At 37.0% G+C, this 20,695-nt stretch overlaps 1 protein-coding gene across 29 annotated transcripts in view; it reads right to left on the bottom strand.

The window, feature by feature from the left end:
• Positions 1–20,695, bottom strand: part of LOC127933893 (protein-methionine sulfoxide oxidase mical3a) — an 84,675-nt gene that overhangs the window by 17,191 nt on the left and 46,789 nt on the right. For 10 of the 29 annotated variants that reach the window (XM_052530969.1, XM_052530968.1, XM_052530973.1 and 7 more), the window contains 19 exons: positions 19,960–20,156; positions 19,699–19,817; positions 19,550–19,621; positions 19,274–19,453; positions 15,040–15,126; positions 13,188–13,298; positions 12,576–12,662; positions 12,066–12,185; positions 11,642–11,737; positions 11,331–11,441; positions 10,874–10,972; positions 8,297–8,483; positions 7,809–7,900; positions 7,575–7,665; positions 5,909–6,104; positions 4,984–5,216; positions 2,980–3,069; positions 1,665–1,841; positions 508–570 (listed from right to left, as the gene is read on the bottom strand). In XM_052530969.1, the coding sequence (XP_052386929.1) occupies positions 508–570; positions 1,665–1,841; positions 2,980–3,069; positions 4,984–5,216; positions 5,909–6,104; positions 7,575–7,665; positions 7,809–7,900; positions 8,297–8,483; positions 10,874–10,972; positions 11,331–11,441; positions 11,642–11,737; positions 12,066–12,185; positions 12,576–12,662; positions 13,188–13,298; positions 15,040–15,126; positions 19,274–19,453; positions 19,550–19,621; positions 19,699–19,817; positions 19,960–20,156 (2,408 nt within the window). Of the gene's footprint in view, positions 1–507; positions 571–1,664; positions 1,842–2,979; positions 3,070–4,983; positions 5,217–5,908; positions 6,105–7,574; positions 7,666–7,808; positions 7,901–8,296; positions 8,484–10,873; positions 10,973–11,330; positions 11,442–11,641; positions 11,738–12,065; positions 12,186–12,575; positions 12,663–13,187; positions 13,299–13,859; positions 13,944–15,039; positions 15,127–19,273; positions 19,454–19,549; positions 19,622–19,698; positions 19,818–19,959; positions 20,157–20,695 lie in introns of all 29 variants that reach the window. The other 19 variants (XM_052530993.1, XM_052530991.1, XM_052530992.1 and 16 more) reach the window with 11 other exon arrangements.

Here is a 20,695-nt window from a genome sequence, read left to right as displayed (position 1 = left end):
GTGCGTGTCCGCTCTCTGAGCCAAAAAATACTCCGAAATGTTTTAAGTTCATTTTGGTAATGACCTCTCTGTGGCCTTGCGCAGTACAGATATAGTGCCTTGTAATTATGTCACAACAAGCTCTTTGCATCCTCCACAGATGCACCACATGCATCCTGGGACAAAATGGAATTATACCTAAGTACATTTCATAATTTATACTATTTCAGAAAGAATATGTCAGATGCAGTGTGTGTTTGGATTAATATGAAGGATCTAAACACACCCTGCATGTCAGATGCAGTGTGTGTTTGGATTAAGCTGAAGGAAAATAGCTATCACACCAGACATGGTCTCGCCACTCCAGCATGCAGTGGGGTCAACTTGTTTTTGCATGTTATGTTTCAACATGCAATCAATGTTCAACAATGATTGCAGTGGTGTTACATGTTCAGTAGTATTGTCATGCACTGATGTGTGTATGTATTAGCACTAATATAATGTGCTGGACTTGTTTTTCTTCTCTACCTCCAGACATCGAGTCCAACCAGGCTCTGACAGACTCATGACGCATGGATTTGTGGGAGGGGGCTACAATTAAACCAATGGAAAATGAGAATGGGAACAGATACATGAAATACACAGACACAGCAAAACATAAAAACACATACATTCAAGAATAAATCAAAGAGATCCACAGAAAAAGGGGCATATCCACAATGTTGATAAAGTGAGAAATTAGGACACACAAAATATAGGAGAACAAATAACTCGACCAGTAAAAGGTCAAAACAATGTCACAACAATGACAAAGTGTGATATAGAAAAAATATTAAAGCAGGATGAAAGATTGCAGAAAGTATGATAAGCAAGCAAAATGATATAGTAGATGAAACCTGATAAATTTACATCAATAAGCAATAACTCATGCAAATCACACACACACACAAAAACCTCCTTTACACCTGGCAACATTCATGTAGATTGATCCAGCTAAAAGTGAACGGCGAAAAACACTAGGAGGAATTCTGTCTAGAAGTCAGATTCTGATAATTATTTGTATGCCAAATTTTTAATTCTGTAATATTTTGTCAAAAAAAAATGCTATTGGGGATTAGGCATTATGGGATTATAATGTACAAAAATTACAAATAAATTAGTTTTTAAAGAGTAACTTTAAGTAAGTGCCACAGCAGATGATGGCAAAGGTAATCAAAATACTGAAAAGGTGTAGGGCTGCTCTGATCACGATCGGCCGATCGTTATGCGAATCTCGTCAGTAAAGCCGGTTCTCTAATCGGTGGTAAATTCCATCAGGTGCGTGATTTCACATAGAGCAGCTGTAACTACACGGAACAATTGTTAACTGAGAAGCTGCGCAAATCCACGTTCATTTTCAGCGTTTATTTGTGCATCTTCTCAGTTAACAACGGCTCTGTGTAGTAACAGCTGCTCTATGTGAAATCACGCACCTGATGGAATTTACCGCTGATTAGAGAACCGGCTTTACTGACGAGTTACGCATTGAAGATTGGCCGATCGTGATCAGAGCAGCCCTAAAAATGAGCAATGCATATTTAAAATAAGATATCTATAGATGCATGTTAATACCAGGTTTAAACGGCACCATCTACTACCCCCTAAAAGCCACAGGCCCCAGGCATGACTCCTCCACATGGGGTTACCTGTGGAGGAGGTGGGCTGTGTGAGCTGGGTGTTGTTCAGCGAGGGCTGAGAGCCTAAAGGTGACAGCAAGGGGACCCCAACCAGTCCTTCAGCAGGTTTGGATGTCCAGTGGTTGTCCATCTGGATGTCCAGAGGGTCTACTGGATGTATGGCTTGCTGGATGTGCAGGTTCCTAGCTGCATGGTGGCATTACGGTTAGCCATTAAGGTGACACAGTCATTTTGTAGGATAAATTGGTGAGTCCATTAGCGCGTCAAGAAAAAAAAAAATATATAAAGGGTCCAGGTCACAAAAAGTTCCCATAGGCAGCAATGTGAGCAGAGAGTGAGATTCAGCAGCCATAAATGGTCAGACAGACACATTGAAGAAGACAAAAAGAGAGGAAAACATTATAGTTTAGAATAGACTGTGCCAAGTTAGTATATACTTAAGAAAAGTAGCATGCATTAGAAAAGGATCCTTCAAATATGACAGCAATTTATTAAAAGCAACAATCAACTCTGAGGGTGCTTTCACACTTGAGCTTTTGTGTGAATTTTAGTACACTTGATGTCAGCATTCAGTTCATTTATCTGGCGTGAAACCACAAACCATGTCTGAGTCAGCTTGAAACTGTAATCTGGGATATGGTTCACAAATGGATCACAGTCAGGCCAGATAAGTGAACTGCTAATGATAACAATTTGATCACTATACTAGGTTTACAATTCAATTCTCACACCTTCGCTGCAGAAATTTCATGCATTATTGGATGCATTATTTTTTATAGATTTGCAGCAGACCTTAATGCTGTTCTCTGTGTGTTGAATGAGTTTAGCCGAAAATGAAACTTACTTTACTCACTCCCATGTCATTCGAAACCTCTACAACTTGTATGGCTTTATTCCATGAAATGAAGAAAAAAAATAATAATTCTGTGTTTTGACCATATAACAATAAAGTCAATAAAGGTTTGGTAACCAACATTCTTCAAAATATCTTTAGCCTATGTTAAACAGAAGTCAAGATTGGATAATCAAAGCAAGTGTGGAAACACCCTGAAAAATCTCATTCAAAACACCGTGGTGGTGTGAATGCAAGCCATTTTAACCACAAACAGCATTACTGCAGAAAAAAAGAGAGCAGTTAACAATTATGTTCATGGTAAAAGCTCCGTAGCCTTGTTAAATTAAAACAAATCAATAGCTAATAAGAAAAGAGAAGAAAAGCAGGAAAAAAAGGTTAATTGTGTTAATTACATAACTTTTCAGTTATTGCTGAAGTTATGAGGTATCAGCATGTGCTAAAGCCAAACGCATCCACAGGCATCACTACCTTTAAATACACCTGTATCCTCTTCATTTGTGAGATTTTCCAACCAAAGACCTGACTGAAGCTCCCTGTCCCAGGGGAAATACTCTCCCGCTGTCATCCCATACAATTACCCCAGCACACACACATACACACAGACACACAGTGATGGAAAAGACAGAGCAGAGGATCAAGAAAAAAGTGACAGGCAAAAGATGAAAGGGAAAAAATGATATTGTCACAATACAGGATGACACATAGAACGAGAAACCTTTCAGAAACCTGAAGTACTGAGGACTTCAACAGTAGTATCAGCTACAGTATAGACTTGCGGCAATATACTGATTGAATAATTTGGGTGATGAGTTACTTATTTTGGGGATTCATTATTATAATAATTTTTTTTAGGTAAAATAATCAACAGACAAAGTATGGCAACTCTTTGGAATGATGTAGTATAAGCAGGGGTGCACATAAGTGGTCCGCAGGTACGCATGCGCGACCAAAATAAAAAATTTGTTATATAAATATGTTCTGACAGCGCATTTGCGTACCGACATGGTTGACAGCTGTTAATATACAAATACCATTTTAAATCACAAAATTTTATTTTCAACCTGAAAGTATAAATCTAGGCTATGCAATGCCGTTTTCAAAGTACAATGCAAAACTGTGACATTCATTCATTTACGCTCTTTAATCAGCAGAAGTGCTAAATCCGGAAACACGTATACTTATTGCCATCAACCCGCCAAAATAAAAGCCTGCTGATTTTAAGTTTGGATATGATGAAAATGCGTTTATTTATTTATTTGTACATGCTTTCATTCAAAGCGACTTAAAATTGGGAAATGCATAAAGCAATTCTTCTTAAAGAGGCAAACAAAGAAAGCTGTAGTAAATATTAGCATTTTATTTTAAAGTTTACTATAAAATAACTTTATTTGTATTTAATACTAGGACTGCCTTTTATTTTTTATAATATTATCACACACTATTATTTAGTTTATTTACTATTATTTTATAATAAATAAAAAATAGTGCAATGATATTATAACCGTTTTTAATTCATTTGTTATAGTTATATTTAATGGGTCACGCTATATGCAGTGTGAGGACCAAACGAAATCTCCAGGTTCTCTTATAAGAACCAGGTTGAAAAAATTACGTGCACCCCTGAGTAAAAGAGTATAATACAAGTACCAAAAAGATCTATATATTCTTGTCTAAAGATATTAAACCATGGTATTGTACTGTCCTTGATTCTGATTGGGTGACAGATGTTCAAAAATTTCAACATTTCAAAAGTTCTTCACAAACTCTTCCTCAGCTATTTGATAGATTTCACCCTGTACAATAGCTTTGACTAAAAAGTTTGTCAAAGAAAGTTATAAAGGTTCTTTTTATAAAGCAGAAATACAAAAGACAGAGTTTAAAAAGGGAAACTAGTTGATTTGCCAGAGATGCCAGATACATCTAAAAATGCCGAAAGGTTGAAAAGGCGAGTAACAGTATCACATAAGTATAAACAAGTTTAGAATCGCTGAATGATTCAGCGTCTCGCTGATGACACATATCAGTGTTAAAAAATTATATATCAGGGACTGAAGCTCTGGGCTTCGAGCAATCTCTTGGGAAATCTTTTGTCTTACATTTTTCATCAGAAAAAGTCTTACTCAAAGAGAAAATGTAATTTCAGAAGTTCTCTGTGAATATGAGACAGCAGACAACCCGTGAACGTATAATATCTAATCAGGGGAGCAAGACACCACATACATAAAGATGATATGAAGTGGACAGAGCAAATGAGACTCTACAGAGCAAACACATTACAGTCTTTCCGTTCCTTTAAAATTATATTCTAAAAAGAAAGAGAATATAAGCTACTTCAAGTTTGCCTTCTATAATCAAATGAACCGCCATCAAACAGGCCATTCTGTCCAGGACATCCATCTACATCCATTATTCATTGTGGCGAGACACTTTGATCACCCTCACAAGCACAATGAAGCCACCAGCACTGCTTACCATCACTCGACTCCTCTTCTTCCTCCTCCTCGTCTTCATCTTCCTCCTCCTCTTCATCCTCGTCCATCTCTCCATCATGAAGACCATTGTCGTAATCAGCTGCACCGGGGTCGCTTTCTCCTTTTAGTTTAGCGTGGAGCTCCACCGCCTCTTTCCAGGGAACCCCACCCAGATCGGACGGGCCGGCCGCTTCTGGTTCTTCATCCTCTTCCTCCATATCAGACTCTGAGCTGCTGTAGGGATGGAGAAGTGTGTAAAAATCACCAAATGACCCCGGTTGCTCTTTTTAGTCCCAAATAACTATAACAAAGAAACTATTTTGATTTCATTTTCACTTTAGGACACTTGCCTGCATATTTAAAAGTTTTGATTCCAAGCCAGAACATTTGAAATTCAATAAAGATCAAACGCAAAGGCAACACTGTGTCCTCAAATTATGAGATTCAAAGTAGACTAGGACGCCAGTTCTTGTTACTTCAAATCACTTTTCTTGAACAAAATGACCATATGACACATGAAAATTCATTTTGGCTTCTGCATAAAAAAAAAAAAAAAAAAATCCTAACTCATTTCTATCATGTCAAACGGGAACAAAAGAGTCTGGAAAATGCTAACATTGTAACATATTTTAATTACAGCAGAACTATATTAGTAATGTACTACTAAGTGATACTACTAAACAAGCCCAGATTTCATTATATTTTTATATATATATATTTATATATATATATATATATATATATATATATATATATATATATATATATATATACATATATATCATTACTAATTACAGTAATTAATTAATTAATAAACAAATTAATGGTTGAAAATGACTGATAATTAGTGGAGCTCGCATGATAGAAACTGCCTAGCAACACCCTAGAACAGCGTAACCAGTATGATATAAAGATGAGAGCGATACCTGGATCCCTCCTCGACGTAGGTGGCTTTGTCCAGCACACTGCTGAGGTTGTGCTCGGCCAGCGTCTCCTCAGGCACCTCCTGCAGCTCCTCTTCTCTCATCATAGAGAGACGGTAGTTCTCCAGCTCGATCCTCTCAGGAGTCCCTTTAAGACGTTTGGCCACGCTGGGCTCTGTCACCCCGTTCACCTCTGTGACTGTGACGGACAGAAAGGGAGGAGTAATGAGAAAAGCTCATACATGTAAATAGTTCATATGTGACAGACAGAAGGTGGCTCACAAGTGTTATGCAGGGGTGCCATGGTAGCATATTTTTTGCATTATAATCATAACTCATAAATTCTTGATTTAAAGCAAAAAAGCATCAGGTGTCAATACAGAGATTTATAAAGTCTAAGTTTATTATAATACATATTTCATATAATTAATATCTACAGTCCTCCCACCCTACCTTCTTTTAAGGCTGTTTTTGAAGGTAACAAATAATTGCATATGGATTCATTTCCACTCAGACAAATGAGTCATACACAGGCAAAGGGATAACTCTTTAACTTTATTTACACAAGCAGTATTTGGCCTTCATGACTACACATATATTCTAGATTTAAATAGATTTAAATACCAAGTTGTCAGTAAAATACTCAATACTAAATAATATATCCTTCGATAATAAATACAAGTTATGGTTACCTTGCCTTTTTCCCTTCCTATTAAAGCATATCAGATAAAGAATTTAGTTGAAATATTAATGAACTTTTTTAACATTAATGAACAGGTGGACATGTGAATGACTAATACAGCTATCAAGTGCAAAGCCCTAAATCAAGCCAGTGAGAACTTTGTGGATGTAATTAAACAATAAAAACATGACTATGGTGGTGGAAATGGTTAGAAGAATGGAGCAAGCAATCAGTGAAAAAAAAAAAAAGGAAAAAAAGAGATTGAAAAAAATTCATCAACCGTAACTGAATTATAACCAAAGATTTCAGAGCTCACTGAATAACGAATATGCCTCATATAGTGATTATAAAGTGACAGACCCCATGAATAAAATGGTGTGTCATGCTCACTTGATGCATATCAATGATTTTTGAGTAATCGGATCTTATCACCCAAATGCTAAAGGAATACTAAAAATAAAGGAAATAAATTATATAATATTTTTATTCTCACACATTGTACTAGGACAGAACCTTCATATTTTACATTTTTCAGCCATGTTTACCCCACAATCTAAAAGTATGAAAAAAAAAATGATTTTTTTGCATGAAGAAATTTAAGTCTGTTTTTAGACCAACTATATGAAGTCTAAGTCTGTAACCCATAATGATATATTACTTTTAGCACTGCAATGAAAAATATAAATAAACTAAACTATTATTAAAATAATAATAATGCTATTTTCTTATGCATAACATTTATACAAGCAGGAGGTGCTCCGATTAGCTCAGAGGCTGGAAGGGAGTCATGCTAGAGAATACTGAGCAGGCTGTTGAGAGTAAAGCAGGAGAGCAGATAAACGCAGTATGCAAGGAGGAAAGGAGAATCTAAGGGATTGTGCGCCACCTGGTGGCGGGTCCAAGACATTGCTCGACGCAATGAGCGGAGGGTGCCCCCTGCTCCCCGAAAGAGGCACAGAATGGGGCCTAAAGAGGAAAGGTGGGTACCTGAGGGCCGGCGTTCCACAGGGTCCTGAGAAGTTATGGCTTGGCCTGGGGCGTCCACTGTGTTGGGGGTTACCGCCAACACCTGGGGCTCCTATGACCACAACAAAAAATGTCTGAATATATTATAACTTTGTTATTACATTAAAAAAAACTGCCTGGGAATACAGTGTCAGAAGAAAAACCCACTGATAAAAACATAGATTTTTCCCCAAACTCAGAGACAAAAGTCAGAACCTTGGCATTTACGGGAGCAGGAGCAGCAGGCCGCTTTCTTTGTGCCAGACCAGAAAGTCGGTAGCAGTAGTGTGGTTTACAGTAAAACTTCCCTACAAGAGTGAAAACACACAAGTGTGCTCCATTAGCATCTGTTTCAGGACATAAATCTGAGAAAACCCAAATGAGGTGATTTATCAAATGCAAAATGCAACATGTGGTTGATTTCCGCCTAACACGCATATCTGTAACTACGCCATGTGGGAGGTTACAGAACAGCTCACAGTTAATAAAAAATGGTTGATGATGAAGAGAAATGATCCCTCTCTCATAAACAACATCACACTGCGTGTGTAACAAAGCACATCTCATGACAAAACTATGAGCAAGCAGGAAATTAAAGAGACAGTTAATAATTAAACGTAGAACAAAAACAAAGGAAACTTATAAGTAGCTACAGTATGAATAATATAATCAGGAGGGATTTTAATTCTGCTTGGATTTCATACCGTCCTCAACATCGAAGGCGTAGGAGGACAGGCGGAGGGTGGTGCCGCAGTAGTCGCACTTGAAGCAGCTGCGATGGAAAAACTTTCCCTCTGCGCTGAGACGCTCCATCACGTACACACGCTTACGACAGAAAAAACACACATCACTGCCTCCAATGTTCTGAGGGAACTCCTTCCGCAAGGAACCCTGCAGAGAGAAAGATATAGAAGAAAAAGACATGTCTTTTTTTAAATGAGAGCAAGGAGTGGCACCTTAACGCTTAGAAATCTGTCAAGAGAGACAGCATGCACCAAAATAATTTATGAACTTCTGTGCTTCGAGGAGCTAAATATTCAGCTCTTGTGTAAAGTCTGGTACATGGCAGCGTCAATAATTACCAAAGACAAAATAAAAAATAAAATCTGTGTAAATCTACAAATTGATGTACTTATTTTTCAATTTTGACACTTAAAAATTTAATTCTATAAATTAAGCATATTTAGAATAAAAAAATAAAAGATGTAGAAACATTTCAGAAATTATAAAAAAATATTTACCAATTATCAAACTATTGTAAATAAATAACGATAAACTACTATAGTATCTTACAGATGAGAAAAAAAAGTCCAGTTCACAGTTTCATCTGTAGCTCAGCAGCCATCGACACAGTGAACTTTTCTCACATCCTTTCACTTGGAACAAAAACTGTTGCCGTATAAGGCTGTTTATACGACAATGATGTATTCAAAAAACGGAAACGTTTTTCCCTTACGTTTTTAAAAAGTTTAATGTATACACAACAATGTTTTCACGTTTACACACATCTGCAAAAATGGCCCAAAACGCTGTATTACAATGCCAGGCCAGTAGTTGGTGCTGTCACCTTGTGAGTAAACAGTACCTGTAGGGAAATGATGATTATATGTTGTATATGATGCGTCTCCGCTGTTTGTTGTAATTCTGGAGAAGTAAATCCAAACTTTGCTAAAGAAGCGTTAGCAAACACTTGAGCAGCAACAACAGTACCATGTTACTCCGCTTTTGTTGTGTATGTTTGTTTACACTTGCCTTTAAAATCGACACACGTACTGCGCATGTATACATACCTAACATGTACTACGCATGAGCATGATGTCACCATTTTCAATCCTGTATTGGGTGTTTACACGGAAACAATAATGATGGCATTTTCAAAAACTTGCACTTTGAAACCCGTTTTGTAAAATATGTCCCCAAAACGCCGTCAGACGTTACTGCTGCTGTGTCTTGATCCAGTTATCAGTGCACTGAATCATGGTATAGGCATTGTGATCAAAGAGTTAGTGATACCCAATACTACAAGTTAGCCATGTACCAAAACAAAATGAGCTATGCAGTCTCATTTGTGTACGCCAATACCACAATACACTCCTAATTCTTATCAAATCCCTTTTCTCAAGCGAGGGCTTTGGGTCATCCTTATCCTGAAGCTGATACGTTTTTTAAAAGCATAAATGGTTGAAAGCTGAGTGAGATGCAGTGGCAATTTTCAAGACTATGAAAATTTAAATAAATAAAATTTCAATTCAAATGTTCTTGCATGGTTATTTGTGTAGATGATAGAAGGCACAAGGTGTAATCCATTATGGTTTACACAAAAATATTTAACATTACAACCATTTTTCAACACTGATAATAAGAAATTATTCTAAAGCACCAAATCAGAACATGAGAATGATTTCTGAAGGATCATGTGACACTGAAAACTGGATAATTGGCTGCTGGAAATTCAGTTTTGCAATAACTGAAAAATTAATTAAAAGTTAAAATATATTACAAATATAAATTATTCTATTTAAAGATATTATTGTTATTTTAAATTGTAATAATATTTCATAATATTACTGTATTATGGTTTTGGCCAAATAACAGCAGTCTTAGAGAGCATAAGGGACGTCTTACTAACCCCAACATTTTGAATGGTAGAAATAGTGTTTCAGGGTCATGAAAAATAAAAAATAAAGTTAAATGCAGATATTCTTGCATGGTTATTTGTGTAAATGAGAGAAGGCACTAAGTGTAATTCAGCTCAAAGTAGTGCAAAACGAAGCAGTCAATTTGTACCAAGAAAAACTGTTAATTAAAATAAAACCCTTCAACATAAAATTATACTTTTAAACAGACTTGAAGATGCAAACCTATTTATCAGCACCTCCTGAAAAACTCACCCTGGGATTTAACTATCATGTTTGAAGCATGTTAAATTCAAATTCAATTAAAAATATCAACGTTGCATGAACATGCAGATTAGTTTCCAGAAATAGCCTTTATGCAGCTCATGAATATAGGTCACATCCAGCTTACAGCGGTGTTAAAGTGTTTGCCAACATACAGTACTAGTCCATTTTTGTTGTATTTCAACATTCTCAGCTTCACACACTGATACATACATCTGGTTACACACATGTTAGACTGGAGAGAGACATCTCGGGGGGAAAAAAAGGTTCTCAAAACGGCACCTCTCTACCATTAACAGAATATGTTTGAAAGTGTTACAGAAACACATCCATGCACACACGACTCAAGAACACAGCAGTCATTAGATGCATCATTGCTACCTGCCGGAAAGAGCTGGGAGAGTGCAGAGGGCTAACAGAGCTGGCATCACGTGGTCTGTACCAATGCTCTGTGAAGAAGTCTGGGGCCTTTTTCTTAGACTTTGAAATATGTAAAGACAGAGAAAGATGAGAGATGCAAAGGAAAGATGACGGGAACAGCAGGTAGGCAGGCAGAAAGAAAACTAGAAGTCAAATGATTGATTCGTTATAAAAGCAATAAGCCACGAGAGGCCATGTTACAGTGATTTTACCACACTTAAGAAGTGCTTTACCTATGAACACAACATGAATAGGAGCTTTATTTAAGCCAGAATATTCCTTGAAAACAATTTCCCCTCCATCTTTGCTAAATCTGTGTTGTAATAAGGCCAAAAGACTGCTTAACTGCTAAAATGCATCAACGGTTTAAGGCTGTGCATGGATGTTTTTTCAAGGACAGCCAGTGCTGAGAGTTCACCTTTGGCTTTGCTGGTTTGTCTTTAAACTGAGAGGCTAACCTCTCGGCTCTCTCCTGAATGCTGGGGATGTGTAAAGGCAGGTGATCATCAGAACGCAAAACCTCCCTCCGCTGTGAGAGAGATGCAGTCTTAATTCATGATGCTAAGACAAGAAAGATTTCTTCAATACTGTGAATAAAATCTATTAGGAAAAACCTTTTTAGTTGTGTAGGGTTACGTATAAAGCATTCAAACCATCATAGGTTAAAGGAACTGTATGCTTAAAGGTACAGACGTCCATGCATATCTCTCCATGCTCAGGCAAGGCTACCTGATGCTGGGGGTCAGAAGGGTAAAAGGGTTGCTCAGGACTGAGGCGGTGGGTCAAAAGCCACTGCTCAAAGAATCGTGATGGCTTTTTCAGAACCTTTACAAAGGAAGATGTGACGAAGAAAAAAAACTATTAATTTTAATATGTTTGGAAAAAGGAAGAGCGCAAATGTTCAATATAAGACTAGTCAAGGCCACGACTCCAGACATGGTGTCCTTATTGTCTTAAACCTGGCCTTGACTAAGCTGTCTGATATTGTCCATCATCTGCTAGTTAAAGAGATAGTACACCATGAAATGACAAATCTGTCATTTACTTCATCAGAAACTGTTTGGATCAACTTAAGATTAATTGAAGACTAAATTTTCATTTTTGGGTGTACTATCCCTTTAAGAGCATGCTGTTTGTTCTTGAATTGCTCTACCTGTGGCTTGTCCTTTCTGTCAGGCTTGCCTTTAAACCTAGACACTAGAGTGTCCACTCGCTCTTGAATGCTAGGGATATGTATGGGCTCTGGCTTGTCCTCATTAGGCAGGTTATCTTCCTGTAAACGGAAAGGCTGATGAAACTATTGTTTGGGTTAGAAATCTCTTCTGGATGTCGTATTGTAGAGTGCAGCTGTGACGTCAAAACTCAGATGACTAATTCGTCATGGGTTCCCTTGAAATTTTCATATGGAGTTTTTCGGTTCATGAGCAAAATATGGTCTGTGATAAAATGAACGATGATGTCATTACTTAAAAAAATTAACATAACTGTTTGTATTTATAATATAAATATAATAGGTTTGTTCTGCAAATTAAGTGAAGTTAACTGTTGTTCTCAAATGCACACAAATGCATGCATGTTCACGAAGATGAAATGGAAGTTACAAATCTCCAAAAGATTTGCTGGCAAAGTTTTGAGAAAAGCCCCATGCAGTTGTCATGGTTACCCTGTAATAGATTGAAGGGTCCTGGATCTCATTCTCTTCATCACCACCACCATTACACGTGTTTATCTCTGACTGGTTAACATAATGCTGTAGAGAACAGACATGAATCAGTTCAACCCTATCATTAGCTAGAAGATCTCAGACTAAACTAACAATCAAAACTACAAGGGTAACAGCCCCATATTTCTGAAATCAATATGCAACAAAAGCACGGTGGTCCATTCCAGTATTTTTATTAAAATGATGCTAACCAAATACCATTTCAACTGTATCAAACAATATAAAACAAATTTCTGGTATCCAAAACTGCATGAAATACATGTACTTGTAAAGGTATTTGAAGCTTAAAAATTGTTTCCTATGTGTTTTTGTACAATTGTTAGCAGAATTCAAACCAGTGAAGTATAAAAATAAACAAAAAAATTGTATTGCTGATTTACATGGACATTGCCATGAATATGCCAGGATACATTGATCAAGACAAACAGCTCTGCACCATAAAGTCTAAAAACCTACAAAAACCTCATCTCAAGAGACTGCAAGAGAAGTTCTGTTATAACCAACCCATGAGAGAGATGCTGAGGTTAGTACAGGAAGACAGGAGAGTGTCACCTGTGCATGTGGAGGAAACGATGAAGAGAATGAGGAAGATGAGGGTGAGGAAGAAGAAAGGAGAATGGTTTTCTTAGGGCAGCACCTCAAGACCTCAGTCCCGCTGCTGGCCTTCAGAGAGACGAGAGAGGAGAAACCAGTTCACATAAAATTACACAAATACAAAAAAACAAAACCTGATAATACCATCCAAACATCCAATCACCTACTACACACAAACACAACTGTAGCGATGACAGACAAAACCATTGTGTTAGAGAACAAACAGTGTCCCATTAGAAGCAGAAAAACACAGCTGATAATCAAACCCAGTGACTTAGTGACACTTAACACACACAAACAGACCTCCCATGCACAAGGAATGTCTAACAAAGCTATCAAAACCACATCTGAACCTCTACAATCTGAGAATGAGGAATATCAAAGCAGCAGAACAATAAGCAAAGCGTTCGGCTCATTCGTCTCAATCAAACTGGAAACGCAAGCAAACAGCACCGAAGCGCAGTGTCTCCAATGCATGAACACGTCAAACAGGAAACTAACAACAACAGACAAGTACACAGGGGACTAAATGAACACCTCATGGGACTATCTTCTCGTTTACTACACAAAAAAAGGTCAAAGGAGACTAAATTGAAGTTAAATTAGCAGGGCTTTTCTACAGCTGTGTACCTGCTCCTGTTTGATTGGGAGAGTTTGACACTTCAGTCTTTCCTTATAGTGGAAACTCATCTGCTCCTGTAATGGTGTGCGTCTCTGAACACACACATAACGCATGAATTCAAGTGCCATGCATTCCTCTCACACACCACAAGCCTTCATGTTCATAACAGTCATCTAATTAAAACAAACAGAAATACACCATGCTCGCTAACTCATATTAATAAACCCATTAATAGACCTTAGAGAAGAGTAAAAGCTGCGTTACCAATCACCCAAAGGTTTGGGGTCAGTATTGAATTTATTTATTTTTAGATTACCTGTAATCAGCAAGGATGCATTTACTTGATGAAACGAGACCGTAAAGACATTTATAATGTTACGTTTCTGTTTCAAATAAATGCTTTTTTTTTTTTTTCTATTGTGGTGTTACTTTCGATTCATCTCTCTCCTTCTCTCACCTTATTAACTAGTTGCTTATTATCATGAATATTACTAAAATATTAGCCATTTATTAGTATTAATTAAGCAGATATTAATGCCTTATTTAAACTTAACAACTACCTGACTAACTATTAATAAGCAGCCAATCAGGAATTTATTGAAGGAAAAGTTGTAGTTAATAGTGAATAAGTGTTCCTTATTCTAAAGTGTTACCTACAATACTTACTGACATTAAACTTTGGAACAGTAGCATATATTTATTTAGCAAAAGAAAACAAGGAGGGAAGGACACATATTCTGTTCAGTCTCTTGTGGTATATAGGGAAGATATATTTTTTAATGACTGAACGACATACAATAATTCATGACACATGAACAGAATGAATTTCTGTGAAAATTGTTCAGAAAACTACCTTTGGGTAGGCCAATTTAGTATGTTAATTTACACAAGAATGGTTTCATGCAAAATCCACTTCTTTTAGACCTCAATTCCATCTTTTTTAACAGGATTTTGTCAAATATATATATCTATAGATGTTATATGTCAAATATAAAATGTATAAGGCTATTTCGTCTCAAACAAGAAACAGCATTAAGACTAAATGCTAAAAACAATTAACAAGTAAAACCCAGTTCATTTAGTCACAAAGACAATGATAAATATGGATGAGTAGAGAGGTAAGTAGGTACTTAGAGCATTAATGGTTGATGGGAATCTGGGAACATGGGATTGTGCTACACTCTTTACCTTCCTCCAAGCAGGGACTGGAGCCAGCCGCACTGACTCTTTCAGAGAGGGGGTCAGTATGAGCCCCAGATCGGGCATGGAGTTCCCCTGTAACCAGTGGCACGCGGATGATGGGTGAAGTGACCAATGAAATGTGAGGAAGTGCCAAAGCCATTATCATCCATTGGAGTGAGAAAGAATGGAAAAGGGGGAAAAGATAAATAAGGATAGGCATAAAGAGAGAAACTAAAAGTAAATGACTGAACTGACTGCAGAAAAAAAGACCTATAATGTGCCATGCATGAATAAAACAATCTACTAAAAACATGTGACCAGGGACTGAGTTTGAAACTACTTCATGCAGAGAGCAGAAGGAAACAGATGAATGAGCAGAGATCCAAATGAGCCAGTCCATGAACACTTGAACAAAAACACCACCGTTCAAAAGTTTGGGGTCAGATATTTTTTAATTGTTTTTGAGAGCAGTTTTTTATGCTCACCAAGGCTGCATTTATTTAATAAAAATACTGTAAAACAATTTTTTTTAAATATTATTATTACACTGAAAACCAAACCTTTTATATTTTAATATATATAAAAAAAGTATTCCTGTGATGGCAAAGCTGAATTTCCAGCGGCCGTTATTTCAGTCTTCAGGAAACATTTCCTATTATCGTCACAACTGAATACTCCTTAAAGGAATAATTTGTAAGATATTTGCAGTAAAATATCCAAAAACCACTAGGCTAGTGTTATATACTTTGCCCAGCTGATTACTAACAATATCTCAATATCAATATGTAACTACTTGACAGTCGCCTGTCAGTGACGTTAGTTACCCTTTGTTACCGCCTTTACTGACGTAGAAACAACATGACAAAAGTGTCATGGACAAATGCGAAAGTAGTGTCTAGCGTCCAGCAAACTCCTAGCTTGCTTCAAGCAGTTCCTTATTTACTACTTCTTGCACGTTTTATGGTGGATTGTGTTACTTATTTATGAAACATAAGTACTGTTTACCGTCTGTCGCTGGCTCTGTCGACAAGGACAGCTCCCATAAACGTAAGTGTACGGGCCAACCAAATGAACCAAGAAGAGTTTGGGACAAGAGGAGAGAAAGAGCGAGGATCAATATCGGTGTTGCATTTTCTAGATGGAAAGAACTTCACAACAAACTTCAACTAGAAAGAGATGCCAATCTCGATTTTGTTTTACTCGACAGGTGAGTTGTTTTGATTTGTATCTTAGACAGAAAATGTATGCTATTATAACGATCAACAAGATTAGTATTATGGGGCATACACGGCAAACGTGGGGCATCGCGTCTCTAGACCCGCACTAGGACGTGTCTGATCGCGTCTTTGCGTTGACTTTGTATGTAATCTACTCGCACAAATCGTTGAACTCACATTTGCTATGTATGCCCAATTATTGTGTTTGAATGTACACGAGTGTATATATTTATTTAACAAGTGGTAATCGTTTTCATATCATCTGACTAAACAGTAATAAATTAATTTGATAATTTACTGTCAAACTATATTTGCTGTATTGTTTGGTAGAAGACAACAAATCCCATCATTCCACGCTCATTCTTAGCGTCATCAAACCACGCGATTGTTATTGTTTTGGTAGTGCGCCCTCTAGTGGCAGGTCCTACAACCTGTACCTTAAAGTTGTACCGCTTAATATTTTTGTGGAAAGTAAGATACATTTCACTCAGGATTCTTATATTAATAGAACAAATGTATTCATTTTGAACAGTAGTGTAAAGATGCATGGCTCCAGTAGGTAACGGTGGCAAACAAATCAGCCTCACACTGATGCAGAACATCAGGAAGGGTTTAGCTTTCTATAAAAGGCTCCCAAATCCTCTCTCATGCCAGTCATTCTTTCTGGCTACTCCATTAGAATGGATCAGCATGATTCGGAGTCAATTGTCCTGTAGAAAACTGATCATATCAAACAACCCCTGAATGCTGTTCACTTTTAGCAGTAAGTAACAGCAGTTTAAAAGAGGATTCATCCCACTTGGTTAAAAAAAAACCTTAAACAAAACTATGCTTCTCACATAAATCAATTTGTACAGACTGAAGGGATAAAGTACAAAAAACTAAATAAGTTGATGTACTAAACTTATTTAAAAATTAAGTAAAAACAAAAAAACAATAATAATAAAAACGAAAAAAGAATACATATATTTTTTTTTAAATACAATAAAATTTAAAACAGAAAATATAAATAAAGCTAATTCAAAATATTATAATTGTACATACACATCATAACAAAATAACAGTACAGTTAGTCAGGCATTATTGCAGAACAACAATCATTTTGTTGTTCTGTAAACTTTTCTTACAAAGTTAACCCCTTTAAGTGCGAACATCGCCGACGGCCCCAGTTTATTATTGTTTCACTTTCACAGCACATTAAACATCACTGTCTTACTTCATCTTGACAAACTGTGCATCAATTGAAAGTTTAAAGACTCTAGTGTCGATATTTGACCAATATTTTGATAAAACATTGTTGCAGTGACAGATATTTAGTGATTTATGTCAGAAGTGCAAAATAATAAATCCGTATTATGCCACATTTTGAATAGAAATTAATCACTCACTCATATTCAGTCACGTCAAGAGCGGTTTATTTGTGTTCACATAGACTCACTGAACAGCGTCAATAAGGATTTTTAGACCAAAGATGCATATCTGCGGAGATATATGGATATATTTACTGATGTTTACTTCATATTTCTTCAGACAGAATCGTCATTTCTATTCATTTTCCACGGATTTACGCGATCAGATGATAAACAGCCTCTCCCAGCGATCTGTGTATGTGTTTGCTGTGCCGGCAGCTCATGCGGTGTGTGACTCAGACTCTGATTGGGCCTTGCAAGTGTCAATCTTACAGTGTCATAAATGGACACCGCCACATCGTGTCACATGCTTCCTGCACACTTCCTGGTAGTTATCTGGCCAAAACAACACTGAAACACCTCTGTACACAGGAAATATCCAAATAATAAACCCGCGATTACGATAGTAAAGCTTGGTATGAGAATTTCTTGAGATCTGGGGCGTTTTTATAAAAAAAAATCGAAAATGTACATGGGAAATGCTAACTTGTGCAGCGATGAAAAAGGCTACATATAATATATTTTTACAACAGTAAACGACCAAATTCCACCCCTGATCGCTAAAGGAAGTTATTATAAACACTCGATCGGGGTTTAAAGTGAGTTTTGAGTAAAAGTGTATTAATAATTTCATAAATTGTCTGCTGTAGCTAGATGCTAACGTTAGCTACAATGCTACTAATAGCAGGTGCTTTTCTTCTTCATAATGCATTTTTGTCTCAATAATTCACGTAAGGTCGTAAGAAAATGTTTTGTTGTATTTTTATAGTAAGACTTTTGATAAATAAGGGCTAAATGCAAAGAGAGACTGAAGTGAGATCGCTGCTTTGTTGCTTTGTAAAGCCTGAAAAACCACAATCAAGGCTAATAAAGGTGGAATAAAAACAAAAGAATAATGATAAAAGAATAATGCGGATAATGTGTCATACCTGGCGGAGGTGTGAAAGACTCGTTTGGTGAGAACAATACAATCATGAAACGGGCAGTTTTCACAGCCAAACACACATATAAAACACACATCAGTGTTTACATGTGAGATCTTACAGAGATGACAAGGGCCATAAATCAATCTGATTTGCCTTCTCTAAAAACACACATGACATGGCCTTAGAAAATATTTCATAAAATTCACAGTTTTACAGATTCGATTATGACATTTTTTATGAAGTTTTGGAAGACTTGTGGCCTTAGCTACACTGTGTTTTCAAACTCATTTCCTACATCAACAATTTTTTAAATACATTTAAAACATATGTTTTTAATATTTTTATTTTTGTTTTTATGTTTGAGCTTATATATCTCTATTATCATAACAGTCTGAGTGATTCTGATTCCTGAACAGTAAACTTTAAAGTGTCAGCTTTGTGAACAAAGGTTGATTATGTATCTAGTCAGAAAGAATCATGAGCAGAAACCTTTTTATTTTGGGTATGTCATTTCTGTCTCCATGCCAAAAAAGGGGGGTTACTAGTAAGGGGTTAATATATTCCAACAAAGGAGTTTAGCACGTTCTTGATGAAGACATTACATGTGTTACTATAAGAATCCACAAATGTCGTAGAAAGTCCACGCATTTTAGTGAGCAACTGTACAAAAACACACATTCTAACCCACCTGTCGCTTGAGTCCGGTGGACTGCGTGGGGGCGTTCTCCTCAAACTTCGCTAGCAGCTGTGTAGCCATCACCTTCACTTTATTGTTGTTGTTCACTGCTGCAGCAGAGTCAATTTTACGCTCTGCCAGAGCTGCAGCTATAGAGGGCCTGTCGTCTCGATTAACCCTCTGCAGCTCTTCCTATGATGTTGGAGAACAGGAATGAATGGATTTAGACAAGTACATACACAAAGCAGTACGTTACACATGCACTGATCCAGGAAGATATGGCCTTACATCCTCTGATTGTCCAGCCTGGCTGGTCTTTCGTCTTTTCCCCAGTCCATCCAGCTCCTTTTCTTTTTTATCCTATACAAAATTTGTGTAGTATAAGTTAAGACCAATATAATCAATAGTTTTGCAGTATTCAAAAGAAACTTGACTACCTTGGGGTTTCGTTTGCGGGAGATGGCGATGCTTTGACCCAGTTTACTGAAGAACGAGATGGGTGATTTAGTGCTGGCAATCAACGCAGCCTTCTCCTCAGGGCTCATATTGTGGTTTTCTGAAACACAAATTTATTGAATAATAACTACTACAATCTATGAATAAACTGCATGCTAGGGAATAGCATAAACACTTATATCAGCTTGACATTCCTGCTCGGTTTTGCAATTTTCATTCATTTTTGTAGAGCTACGACTCACCACCAGGTGGCACGGTGTCCTTGAACATCTCGTAGAACTGGCTGAGGTACATCACCATGGAGAGCTTGTCAGGCTCCACCACAACAGACATCTCCTTCCCAGTCATGATGGGAGAAATCCCAAACTCTTTTTCGGCCACGTCAAAACCCAACTGGTTGTTCTTCTCCACATCTTTCTCATCCAGCGAGTCAAAGTCACTACAGTTATAAGACATTGCAACATCAGAAACATCTCCATAAACAATAATCATGTTATTTAGCAAGTTAGACAACCATAGGGACGTGTTAAAAAGTGACGCCAGAGAACATAAATCATAAGAGCAGTAATCAAGAAAGCAGTTTAACATCTTTAAATCATAAGTGTCACAAGAGCATCTGTTGAATATAGTTTTCAAGAGCTGTTCACCCTGACAGTTATTCAAGTTGTTGTTTTGTTGGTTGCTAGCAGCAGTTATTACTGTTTCTGCATCCAACTGCATAAGGTTGTGGATCACACAAGCTTCACTGTCTGGACTCCAACTGCTGGGCACTGCATTGCATTAAACTTTAAAGTTGAATTTTGCTGCATTCCCAAGTTAGTGAGTATCGCTCATATTGTGTTAAGCTGGCAAACATCATTGAAGGTTGCTTTAATGATGCAAATCTGTTAGTTTCAATCCGTTTCAGCATCAAACAGAAAACATTTTAGTGTATTTTAAATGATTAAAAATATCCACATCAAACAGTGACACACTATC

The sequence above is a fragment of the Carassius gibelio genome, chromosome A18 (genome assembly GCF_023724105.1).
Source record: "Carassius gibelio isolate Cgi1373 ecotype wild population from Czech Republic chromosome A18, carGib1.2-hapl.c, whole genome shotgun sequence".
Lineage (NCBI taxonomy): Eukaryota > Metazoa > Chordata > Actinopteri > Cypriniformes > Cyprinidae > Carassius > Carassius gibelio.
Note: the sequence above shows the minus strand (reverse complement) of the source record. Positions and strands in the feature narration are given on the sequence as shown.